Below are 13,583 nucleotides of genomic sequence, written 5' to 3' on the forward strand. Positions count from 1 at the left end.
AAAATGTCGCACTGGAAACGCGTCGACGTATGTGGCATCAGCATGATGGTGCACCTGCACATTCCGCAATTAACACTAGGCTGACCCTTGACAGGATGTTCGACGGTCGTTTCATAGGACGTGGAGGACGCATAAATTGGCGAGCCAGTTCTCCTAATCTTACACCTCTGGACTTTTTTCTGTGGGGTACGTTAAAGGAGAATGTGTACCGTGATGTGCCTACAACTCCAGAGGATATGAAACAACGTATTGTGGCAGCCTGCGGCGACATTACACCAGTTGTACTGCGGCGTGTACGACATTCATTACGCCAGAGATTGCAATTGTGTGCAGCAAATGATGGCCACCACATTGAACATCTATTGGCCTGACATGTCGGGACACACTCTATTCCACTCCGTAATTGAAAACGGAAACCACGTGTGTACTTGTACCTCACCCCTCATGGTAATGTACATGTGCGTCAGCGAAAAAGACCAATAAAAAGGTGTTAGCATGTGGAGGTAATGTGCTGTTCCAGTCTCTTCTGTACCTAAGGTCCATCACCGTTCCCTTTGGATCCCTACGTAATTCGGTGCTCTCTGATATACACAGTAGAGGAGTGGCACTCAAGCTTCAACTTGAGGTTACAATATCTCCAGATGTAATTAACATTTTACAATGAAACAAACGGCACTGATTACGTATTTGTTTATATGTTCAGATGTGCTAACAAAACGTAGGTTTGTATTAAAAAACATACTTCCGTGAATTTTTTTATGGTTTGTATTAACCAATTACACCAGCCTCTCTCCTCACGTTCGGTCTGTGGAATCGATTCGTCAGTATTTAATGTGGTTTACGAAATATATCCAGCGGTAATGTTAGGTGACTCACCCTGTATACTAACTAGAAACTGAGCCATGACACACAATACTATTACTTTTTTTTATTAGGAGCTTGTGCAGTATGTGCTTCCTCCTCTGTTGTCATCTCTTCCCCAGAGGTTAGTTCTTAGGTAATTGATACCGATTGTACATTCTTTGAAACAGAAGCAATATTGCAGCAGCCACAAATTGTCACAGTAGGCGCTACAGATCTGATGGGTCCAGAAATTGTTATACCTTCGCACTCGCCTGCTTTGGGGCCGGCGAGAGTGTCGAAACGATACAGACTAAGTATGGAAACGGATGAGACAATGAATTTCTCTAATTCTGAACTGAAACGACTAGTGTTATTGTACCAATTACATATCCTGAAGAGGAAGAAGCAGAAACTGATGCATCAATAACGAGAAAAACAATAAAATGAATTGCGTAATGTCACAGTACAGCACTGTTTTTTAGTAACAAAATATGCTTTTAAGTGAATGTTTGTTTACACTCTTCATTTATCGAATTCCATATCCTCTTAAAGAAGTAATTCAGTACAAAATTGGTTTTTAATGAAACAATAACAGTAACGTAATCCAATTTGAAATATTAAAAAATGTGTGCTCTTATTTACTGTTGTGTCAGGCAAATACCTTCACCACAGACTTGAAACAATTTTTGGGAAAGTGGAACAAAGAAGTTAACTTATTCTTATTTTAAATGCTACAGGTTAAATAGTTCATGCACTTATTTACCATACCACCTGCTGAATGCCTTCACTATACCCTTGAAACGATTTTTGGTAACGTGCAACAAGAAGAATAACTTATTCCTGTTTTAAATGTTACAGGTCAAAGAGTTTGTGCACTTATTTACTGTAGTATCTGAAAATTCTGTTCCAGTTTGAATTGTTACATGTTAGATGAGAGAGGAGAAAGAAAAACACTAAACAGCATTTTACTATGTGACATCAGAACACTGTTTTTTATTTTCATCAAAATATTATTGTATCTGAAGAAGAAAAAATTATTTTAATTACAAAAAATACATGAGTTATGTTAAATTATACAATATTTTGACGTATTACATTAACAATTTCTCGTCTTCTATTTGTTCCTCTTCCTCTTTTGCCAATATAGGAAGATTGTTGTCACTAGGTGGCTCAAAATCCTCATCCCCTCTATGTTTTGCTACGTTGTGCAAAACGAAACAGGATACTATTACAATGAGGATTATTCTTTGAGCAGGCCTTTCATGTACAGACCCAGGCCATGAAGCATCAAAATTCGTAAACATTTCACTGTAATTAAATGTCGCCTACACATTTATAGATGGAAGGCCCTTTCGATTAACATATTGGTCTCTATGTGTAGAAGGTTTCATTATAGGTATATGCGTTAAGTCTAGGGCCCCCAGTGCACATGGGAACCTGTATCTAGACTGCCACTTAACTTTAGCTTTTTATACTTCGTTAACGTTTCTCGGAAATCGGATCCACAACGTTGTTTTTCTGTTAACCTGCTGCATACATATGAAAATTTTAGTGATACTGTTGTCTGGTGCATTCCTAGGTCTTCTCCTACACCAGTCTCAAAGCCTGGATCCGCTAAATAGCGCAAAAATGTTTTCATTTTGCATTCGTTGGAAAGGGCACCTCCTCTTCTTTCGCGGTGATTCGCCAGCCAAATAATGTTTTCACTGATAAATCAATATAAACTTCTACAGTTTCTTTCTTCTGTGTTCCTTCGTAGTATGTATATCTTTTTCTGCCTTTCGAGAACCATAAATTCCGCCATTTTCACTAAAAACACTCGGTAACACTTAACCACAGCAGTACTTTCTCGGCTTGAAGTATGCTACGGAGCTCACTTACAAAAACAAGAGTGAGAGAATGTTCTCCGGTTGTGAGAAAGTTGTTTGGTTCTATTCATACGAAATCGGAGAATATTCTTTGTTTTGGGCAACTTCCCCACCCTTCAAACTCACAGTGAGAACATACTCGACTGAAGTATATTCTCAGACTTGCATTATTCATGCCAACCAGAGAACTTTCTCCGAACTTCTGAGTATAAAATATATTCCCCGTTTTATTCATACAACCCATTGTGTGGACTGGCCGCAAGTAACGTCACGAACATTAACCAATCACTGACTCACCAACGCACAGCGAGACTGTGGCGAAACGCTTCTGCTGACTAGGCGATACCCACAGAGTTTTCTTTGTCCGCAGGTGTTGTGCAAGGAAATTCTTTGCTAACGCGGCGCCTGTTTGACAAAGAAAATCTCTGTTTTTTAAACTTACGTCAAGTGACAGCAGACGGATTTTCCTTGGAAAGTTCATGTCTTGGTGTCCTTTGTTTTCCCTGTTCTGTGTAATGGTCACATGATGAAAGAGTTGCTTCGTCTGGATTTTAGTCATTCCTTATCAGTATTTAGATTGTATTTGAGTTTGCCTTCCTGAATCAGACTACTGTGTATGTGTGTGAGTTTGTTCTCCAGTATAGAATGTGTGGCGTCTTACCAAATAGTCATGTCGAGTACGAAAGTTTGCAAGATGAAACAGTACAAATTATTGAAGACGAAGTCCTCGTAAAATGTTGGGGGTATAAATGTAACTGTGCCAAAACATTCTTGTTTTATATTTCATCGATTTTACTTGTTGGAACGCCTTATTTGGTGCTTCATTGGTGGTCTCACTACGAGGCCTACCTAAAATGTTCAAGGTGTTCATTATCAGACGCTGACCATGTACTTCTTGTGAGTATATTGCTTTCTTATACGTATTTTTAAAGTTTTAATGTCTTAGTTCAATCAGTCACACTTATTTTCCATTAGACCAAGTGCTTTAGCTAGGTTTGTTAATGGTGTGTTTCATAAACGTTTAAACTTTATTATGTTATTGTTCTTCTGAGATAATAGACATGCTCGAAAAATTCAGCAATTGAAAATTTCAAGTAATCATTCACGATGCTTAGAACATTGTGATATCATTAAGAATGTGGTTATAACGTAGGTTACTATTTTGGTCTTTAGGAAGTAGTAAGTAGAATTCCTGTGGATCTGTAAGAATATAATGGGCGTATTATGTGCCCACGTGTATTGTCATGTACGTGACTTACATCTGTATAAAAATTAGCTTCTTTTCTAAGTGTCTCCCTAGCAACTTGCTAACCACACAGTCTTCACTTAGCTAGCTGCTGTCTCTTACATCTTAAGTTGTTGAAAGTATCAATGGCTCATGTTTCATCAGTTTATGAGCAAATCAGTTGCTCATGTTTCTGAAGTCGGAGCTTATAGGCCACTGTTACGTTCATTGCAGTCATTAAAGTTAATTATGGAGTATTGTTTGTTTATTTAAATAGTTTCCTTATTTTCTGTTGCACGCCACTTAAATCTTAGAATGAACTTTTGAACAATGGAGAGAACGCACTGACTGAAACTACTGCTCTTGTCATAACTATGTCTTAAAGGCTCACGACTCTTACTATTTAAACACTGTAATGTTCAAACACACAAGTTAATGAATGCATAACTTGGATGGAATCTGAGTTACCTAAGGATTAGTCTTGAGAAGCTAAAAATACTGTTGTTGTTGTCTTCAGTCCTGAGACTGGTTTGATGCAGCTCTCCATGCTACTCTATCCTGTGCAAGCTGCTTCAGCTCCCAGTACCTACTGCAACCTACATCCTTCTGAATCTGCTTAGTGTACTCATCTCTCGGTCTCCCTCTACGATTTTTACCCTCCACGCTGCCCTCCAATGCTAAATTTGTGATCCCTTGATGCCTCAAAACATGTCCTACCAACCGATCCCTTCTTCTAGTCAAGTTGTGCCACAAACTTCTCTTCTCCCCAATCCTATTCAATACCTCCTCATTAGTTACGTGATCTATCCACCTTATCTTCAGTATTCTTCTGTAGCACCACATTTCGAAAGCTTCTATTCTCTTCTTGTCCAAACTATTTACTGTCCATGTTTCACTTCCATACATGGCTACACTCCATACAAATACTTTCAGAAATGACTTCCTGACACTTAAATCTATACTCGATGTTAACAAATTTCTCTTCTTCAGAATCGCTTTCCTTGCCATTGCCAGTCTACATTTTATATCCTCTCTGCTTCGACCATAATCAGTTATTTTGCTCCCCAAATAGCAAAACTCCTTTACTACTTTAAGTGTCTCATTTCCTAATCTAATTACCTCAGCATCACCCGATTTAATTTGACTACATTCCATTATCCTCGTTTTGCTTTTGTTAATGTTCATCTTATATCCTCCTTTCAAGACACTGTCCATTCCGTTCAACCGCTCTTCCAAGTCCTTTGCCGTCTCTGACAGAATTACAATGTCATCGGCGAACCTCAAAGTTTTTAGTTCGTCTCCATGAATTTTAATACCTACTCCAAATTTTTCTTTTGTTTCCTTTACTGCTTGCTCAATATACAGATTGAATAATATCGGGGAGAGGCTACACCCCTGTCTCACTCCTTTCCCAACCACTGCTTCCCTTTCATGCCCCTCGACTCTTATGACTGCCATCTGGTTTCTGTACAAATTATAAATAGCCTTTCGCTCCCTGTATTTTACCCCTGCCACCTTTAGAATTTGAAAAAGAGTATTCCAGTCAACATTGTCAAAAGCTTTCTCTAAGTCTACAAATGCTAGAAACGTAGGTTTGCCTTTTCTTAATCTTTCTTCTAAGATAAGTCGTAAGGTCAGTATTGCCTCACGTGTTCCAACATTTCGATGGAATCCAAACTGATCCTCCCCGAGGTCTGCATCTACCAGTTTTTCCATTCATCTGTAAAGAATTCGTGTTAGTATTTTGCAGCCGTGGCTTATTAAACTGATAGTTCGGTAATTTTCACATCTGTCAGCACCTGCTTTCTTTGGGATTGGAATTATTATATTCTTCTTGAAGTCTGAGGGTATTTCGCCTGTCTCATACATCTTGCTCACCAGCTGGTAGAGTTTTCTCAGGACTGGTTGTCCCAAGGCCGTCAGTAGTTCTAATGGAATGTTGTCTACTCCGGGGGCCTTGTTTCGACTCAGGTCTTTCAGTGCTCTGTCAAACTCTTCACGCAGTATCATATCTCCCATTTCATCTTCATCTACATCCTCTTCCATTTCCATAATTTTGTCCTCAAGTACATTGCCCTTGTATAAACCATCTATATACTCCTTCCACCTTTCTGCCTTCCCTTCTTTGCTTAGAGCTGGGCTGCCATCTGAGCTCTTGATATTCATACACTTGGTTCTCTTCTCTCCAAAGGTCTCTTTAATTTTCCTGTAGGCAGTATCTATCTTACCCCTAGTGAGATAAGGTTCTACATCCTTAAATTTGTCCTCCAGCCATCCCTGTTTAGCCATTTTGCACTTCCTGTCGATCTCATTTTTGAGACGTTTGTATTCCTTTTTGCCTGCTTCATTTACTGCATTTTTATATTTTCTCTTTTCATCAATTAAATTCAATATTTCTTCTGTTACCCAAGGATTTCTAGCAGCCCTCGTCTTTGTACCAACTTTATCCTCTGCTGCCTTCACTACTACATCCCTCAGAGCTACCCATTCTTCTTCTACTGTATTTCTTTCCCCTATTCCTGTCAATTGTTCCCTTATGCTCTCCCTGAAACTCTGTACAATCTCTGATAAGATTTGCAACTAGACTGAAGGTTTTGTAAGAGATAGAATCCAGTATGTCATCCTGAATATGAAGATTCCATGGCAAGTGAAAGTAACAATTGATGACCCTCACATGAGTGACCTATAGCTATTATTACACTCTTATGTTTCTATATGACTTTGAATATTCTGTTGGCAGTGTTCTGGGTCTCTGAAAATGAAATGTTACAATGAAAGTTTTTGTAAAATGCAGAACTACTTTGGACAGCATCTTTGCAAATAATGCAGTTGATTTTCAGATAAACAAGTTTAATACAACATTCTTGACCAGGCAGAATTATCCAACATTTTTACCTACACCTTGTGTAATAAGTCATTACCACTGGTTAATTGAAATTTAAATATTTGTTATATCGTTCACTGTTACCTAGCATGGAATATGTGCCTACACCTGTCACATGTGCAGTTGCCAGACTAAGGACCCCTAGTAGAACTTCTGTATTGGTAACGAGAGGAATGTTACACATTCTCAGGATGAATATCACACTGGACTGATTTGGGTTTATGAAATTACAGTTTGTACAAAATCTTGAAACTTCCTGATAGGTTAAAACAGTGTGCAGGATCATCACTCTAACCAGGGACCTTTCACTTTCATAGGCAAGTGAACTATACACTGAACTATCAAAGCACAACTCACAGCTCACCCCCAGTCTCTCCTGCAGAAGGCTCATTATCTCATCAAAACTACAACAGCCTTCAGCTATTTGAACTTGCTTACTGTATTCAAGTTGTGATCTTCCTCTACAATTTTTGCCCTTCACACTACCCTTCATTACCAAAATGATAGTTCCTTGATGCCTCAGGATATGTCCTGTCAACTGATCCCTCCTTTTAGTCTATAGTTGGTAAAACACTGAAGTGCATGGCAGAGGGTACATCCCATTGTACCTATTGTTACAGTTTCTTCCCATTCCTGAATGCCTCTGTATGTGCTGCAATTATTCTAATGTTATCATCATGTACCTTACATGAGCAATACATAGGGGGGTTGTAGTATATTCCTAGAGTCATCATTCAAAGCTGTTTCTTGAAACTTTGTTTGTAGACTTTTTTAGGATAGTTTGATTACCTTAGTCTGCGAGTCCAGTTATTTCAACAGCTTAGTGACACTCTCCCATGAAACCTGTAACCATTCATGCTGCCCTTCTCTGTTACATTCAGTATTCCCTATTTGTCCAATGGTATGGGTCCCACACACCACACGTATACTTACTGCACTTCCCCAGTATTCTACCAATAAACCAAAGTCTGCCAACTGTTTTAGCAACAACTGAGCCAATGTGATCATTCCATTTCATATCCCTTTAAAGAATTGCATGCAGGTATTTGTAAGAGTTGGTCAATTCCAGCTGTGACTCATTGATCTTCTAATCAAAGGATATTATGTTTTTTAGTTTTGTGAAGTGCACAATTGTACCTATTTGAACATTTAAATCAAGTTATCAATCTTTACACCACTTTGAGATCTTATCAAGATCTGACTGAATATTTATGCAGTTTCTTTCAGATGGTACTTCATTATAGATAACTGTCAGCTGCAAAAAGTATGACCTTACTATTGATGTTGTCTACAAGGTCATTAATGTGTAACATGAACAGTAAGGGTCCCAACACACTTCCCTAGGGCACACCTGAAGTTACTTCGACATTTGACAATGAGTCTCCATACAAGATAATGTGCTGTATCCTCCATACCAAAATGTCCTCAATTCAGTCCAGTCACAAATTTCACGTGATCGTACTTGTGGAAATGAGCATTAGTATGTTACTGAGTCATATGCTTTTCAGAAGTCAAGAAATATTGCATCTACCACCTGTCTTGATCCAAAGCTTTCAGTATGTCGGGTGAGAAAAGTGCAAGTTGAGTTTCACATGATCGATGTGTGTGGAATCCATGCTGGTTGTCATGGAAGAGATCATTCTGTCCGAGATACCTCATTATATTTGAGGTCATATTTTCTAAGAGTCTACAACAAATTATTGCCCCCCCCCCTCTCCTCCGCTCCCCCCCCCCCCCCCTCCTCGGGGGTCCAGAACTCTTTTGTGGATACGTGCATACCGAGCATGGGACCCCAAGCTAGTGTAGTCGTCTTTACTTTCCAGGCTGCATACCTTCCGTTTCCACATCCTCCCCCATCCTCCATCTCCACCCCTCACCTCCGCCTCTTCCCTTCCCTCTCTCCCCCTCTTTTCCTTACCTCTTCTCTTTACCTTCTTCTCTGCTGTGGCGTTTGAGACCTCTCTTTCTTCCTCCCTGTGCATGTCTAAAGACCAACCCACGCATTCCCACGCATAGCCAGTGATGGGGTAACGCATAATTCCCCACCCCGGGTACACAGGTAGGACACGTACATACCCCCTGGTAACAGCCAGGCCCAGGGAGGGGTGATTACCCAAGCTGGTACCTTCTGAAAGTGCTGATTGGTCCCTCCGTCCGTTTCTCGGGAGGTGTGACCTGAGGTGTGAACAATCGCCCAAGGTGGGAGCGCCCTCAGAGCGGGCCCCCACAAGGAAGGAGCATGCCTTCAGAGATGCCGGTAATCATGGGGATACTTCCGCAATGGTTTCCTCACCATCTACTATGTCTGCTCACAAGTGAAAGTTAAATGAGTCTTAGCCACGGACAGTCCTTCCATCAGTGCCGCAGTTCCTTGTGGTTTATCGGTTGGATGAAGGTAAAGTCTTCACCACAGTCAACCCTCTCATTATTCAGAAAGATGTCAACGCAATTGCAGGTCCTGTAAAGTCATGTTCCCGATTACGAAATGGCACCTTGTTGGTACAAACAGTCAGTGACCTCCAGGCACAGAAATTTCTACGTACTTCACTGCTACACACCTTCCCTGTCCAAGTGGAAGTGCACTGCACTTTAAATTCATCAGGTGGGGTGGTTTAAACACGCTACCTCGACAGATTGTCCGACAAGGAAATTCAAAATTACCTGTTTGACCAGGGCATAATGGCTGTTAGTCATGAAAAGGGTTGACAAGGACTTGGTTCCAACCCGTACTGTCTTCTTGACATTTGACAGAGTTAAACTTCCATTGAACATAAAAGTGGACTATGAGATAATTTCCATTCGCCCTTACGTCCGAAACCGTACGCATTGCTATCGGTGTCAGCGGTTCAATCATACCAGCCAGTCATGTTCCAATCCAGCCAAATGCGTTACGTGTGGCAAAGATGCCCATGACGGTGCTTGTCCAACTCCATCCCATCGTTGCATCAACTGTATGGGTGACCACGCTGCTTCCTCTAGAGATTGCCTCAGTTTCAAAGACAAACGGCTCATTCAGGAAATCAGAGTGAAGGAAAAGGTGTTGACCTTTGCTGCTCTAAAGTTATTCGCCATTCGAAAGCCCACTGTGCCTCACACTGGTAAATACAGCACTGTCCTTGCCTCTCCTCGACCTACAAAGGATGCAGCCACACAGACTCGTGATCTCACCTTTAGTGCCACAGTCATCAGATCGGCCAGTAGAAAGATCGCCTGTTCAACCTCCCCACTAACACCTGCTCACTCTATGGCTCATGGGTTCTGCTAAATCACGAGCTCAAAAATCAGACACCCGGACTTCCAAAAAAGAGCCAGCTCGTGAAGATTTTTTACGTACCCCGACTTAACAACCATCGATTCCTCCCTCATCTCAACGTCCTGTTTCAAAGAAGGCTAATAAGAAACCCAGTTCCTCTCCTTCTCCACCACAGCGTGTCTCATCTACAGCACCACCTGGCGGTAACCGCCCTCTGCCATCTTCTGTGTCGCCAAGGCGCACTGCTGGCAGCTGATTGCTGGTGGCAGGAGCTGCTCCCGAACAACCTATGGGTCAGGATCTTCTGCCTTTGGCTGAATGCCATTCCACACTGTCGGCCGCCAGCTCTGAACAGTCACATTCTTCCCTTTTCTGTCCACCTTATGTCCATTATCCATTGGAATATCCGGGGCATTCGAGCCAATCATCTTCTGTCTTCAGGAAACAAAGCTGCGTCCCCACGATTGCTTTGTTTTCCCTCATTTTCAGTCAGTACGACTTGGTCTCCCCTCTGTTGATGACACTCCAGCACATGGACTACTCATGATTCTTCTCCATGATACTGTCCATTATCACCCAATCCCCTTAAACAATTCCTTCCAAGCTGTTTCTGTCCATCTTTCCCTTTCTGGATACACCTTCTCTCTTTGTACTGTATACATTCCATTGTCCACACCAATGGCAAGAGCTGATCTCCTTCATCTTCTTGGTCAGCTTCCGCCTCCCTATTTGCTGGTTGGGGACTTCAATGCTCACCACCCGCTTTAGGGATCTCCGCGTCCTTGCCCGTGCAGCTCACTATTGATAGACATCTTCCACCAAGCGGATCTTGTTTGCTTCAACACTGGGGACCCTACATTTTTGTCTGCCTCCACGACAAATTTCTCTCATTTGGACCATTATGTCGGTACTGCTTCGCTAGCTCGATGCTGTGAATGGTTCGCTCTTGCTGATACACACTCGAGTGACCACTTTCCATGTGTCCTTAGATTGCAGCCACAACTGCCATATATGCGCCCGAGATGCTGGAAGTTTGCCCAAGCGATTAGACACTTTTTTCGTCTCTAGCGACATTCGATGACCGTCACTTTCCTAGCGTTGATGATGAGGTCACTCATATTACAGAAGTTATTCTTACAGGTGCAGAATGTTCAATACCTCGCACCTCTGATTTGCCCCAGCGCACCCCAGTTCCTTAATGGAATGAGGCGTGAGTGGTGACGTGCTCTTTGCGTTTTCCGCAACCATCCTACTTTGGCCAACTGTATCCGCTATAAGCAGTTCAGTGCGCGATGCCGTCGCATCATTCGCGATAGCAAGAAGGCAAGCTGGGACTTCTTTACTAGCTCATTTAACACCTGCATTCCCTCATCGGAAGTTTGGAGTAGAATTCAATGGTTATGTGGCGCGCCTAGTTTCTCCCCGATCTCTGGGCTCACAGGGAAAGGACAAACATCACCCTTCTAGCTATTGCCCCATTTCTCTCACGAGTAGTGTATGTAAGGGTTTGGAGCGTATGGTGATTTGCCGTTTAGCCTGGTGGCTGGAGTCTCGAAGTCTCCTTACACCTGCCCAATGCGGTTTCCGAAAGCATCATTCTGTCATTGACCATCTTGTTGCTCTCTCCACTTATATCATGAACAATTTTCTCAGGAAATGCCAAACAGTAGCAATATTTTTTGATCTGGGGAGAGCATACGATACCTGTTGGAGGACAGGCATCCTCCGCACACGGTTCTCTTGGGGCTTTCGAGGTTGGCTGCCCCTTTTTCTTCATGAATTTGACAGAGCGCACATTTAAAGTGTGGGTGAACACTACTTTCTCCTGTACTTTCTGCCAAGAAAATGGGATACCCCAGGGCTCCGTGCTAAGTGTTGTACTGTTTGCCATTGCCATAAATCCAATTATCGATTGTCTCCTTCCCAATGTCTCGGGGCCCCCTCTTTGTGGACGATTTTGCGATCTATTACAGCCCTCAACAGACCAGCCTTCTTGGATGACGTCTTCAAGGATGTCTCGATCGCCTCCACTCTTGGAGCATCGTAACCGGCTTCCGCTTTTCTCCCAATAAGACTGTTTGTGTCAATTTTTGGTGTCGTACGGAGTTTCTTCTGCCTTCCTTACAGCTAGGCACTGTCAACATTCCGTTCACGGAAGTCGCTAAATTCTTGGGTCATATGTTTGACAGAAAACTGTGTTGGTCCTCTCACGTTTCCTATCTTTTGGCTCGCTGTTTATGATCCCACAACACCCTTCATGTCCTGAATGGTACCTCCTGGGGAGCGGACCGAGTGGTCCTTCTGGACTATGGAAGCATAGTTTACTCCTCTGCTCGGCTGTCTCTTCTTTGGCGTCTCGACTCTGTCCACCACTGTTGATTACGTTTAGCGTCTGGAGCTTTCTACATCAACCCTGTGCAAAGCCTTAATGCTGAGACTGCTGAACCTCCGCTGTCCAGTCGGCGAGCTGTCCTTCTGAGTCGTTATGCTAGCCATCTGTCTTCCATGCCTGCTAATCCAGCCCATGACATTTTTTTCGAGGCCTCCTTGGATTTAGGGTATGCAGGCCACCCTTCTTCTCTACTACCACTGGGAGTCCGCTTCCGTCAACTGCTACATTCTCTTTCCTTCCACTTTCCTAAAACTTTCTTGACAACTTGGGGTATAGCATTGCCTTGGCCCTGGCCCCGGGCCTGCCTGCTCCGTGACCTTTGTCATTTTCACAAGGATGGTACCCCTTGTTTAACGTCGGGCATTTGCTGCTCTACGCACACAAATGAAGGATGCCACATTTATTTACAGTGATGGCTCAAACATCATTTGGTGTTGGGAGTGCCTATATTGTTGGCGACACTCCTAATCGATTTCGGCTTCCCAGCCAGTGTTCGGTTTTTACTGCAGAGCTTTACGCTGTTCTCCAGGCTGTCCAATACATCCGTCGCCATCAGCGGATACAGTATATTATATGCTCAGATTTGCTCAGCTCTCTCCTCAGTCTCCAAGCTCTCTACCCTGTCCCCCCTCTGGTCCACCAGACTCAGGAGTGCCTCCACTTGATCGGCATCTTTGTGGCGTTCCTCTGGATCCCAGGACATGTTGGTATCTGTGGAAACGAGGCGGCAGATATAGCGGCCAAGGCTGCAGTCTCTCTTCTTCAGCCTGCTATTCGCATGGTTCCCTTCGCCGATCTACGGAGTGTTTTATGTTGTTGTGTTGCTGTTTTATGGCAGGCACATTGGTCGACACTTCCCAATAATAAATTGCAGGATGTGAAAGCTCTTCTCTGTGCTTGGACCTCTTCCTCCCGAACTCGTCGTTGAGAGGAGGTAATTTTAACTAGGCTCCGGATAGGGCACTGTCTTTTCAGCCATAGTCATCTTTTAAGTGGCAATCCTCCCCCACTTTGTCCCCACTGCTCTCAACTGTAGACAGTGAGAAATCTTTTACTTGAGTGCCCCTATCTTACTCGATTACGGACCCGTCTACAGCTGTCGCCTGAAATATCTTCCA

The 13,583-nt window shown here is 42.7% G+C and overlaps 1 protein-coding gene across 2 annotated transcripts in view; it reads left to right on the plus strand.

Moving 5' to 3' along the window:
- The first annotated feature begins 3,104 nt into the window (after window positions 1–3,104).
- The window catches only part of LOC126298720 (polyamine-transporting ATPase 13A3-like), a 218,197-nt gene continuing 207,718 nt past the window's right edge, over window positions 3,105–13,583 (plus strand). Inside the window, exon 1 of one of the 2 annotated variants that reach the window (XM_049990147.1) lies at window positions 3,105–3,608. In XM_049990147.1, the coding sequence (XP_049846104.1) occupies window positions 3,357–3,608 (252 nt within the window). In that variant the 5' untranslated portion in view covers window positions 3,105–3,356. The remainder of the gene's footprint in view (window positions 3,609–13,583) is intronic. The other variant, XM_049990146.1, reaches the window with a different exon arrangement.

Source organism: Schistocerca gregaria, chromosome X, assembly GCF_023897955.1.
Source record: "Schistocerca gregaria isolate iqSchGreg1 chromosome X, iqSchGreg1.2, whole genome shotgun sequence".
In the NCBI taxonomy this organism is placed as follows: Eukaryota; Metazoa; Arthropoda; class Insecta; order Orthoptera; family Acrididae; genus Schistocerca; species Schistocerca gregaria.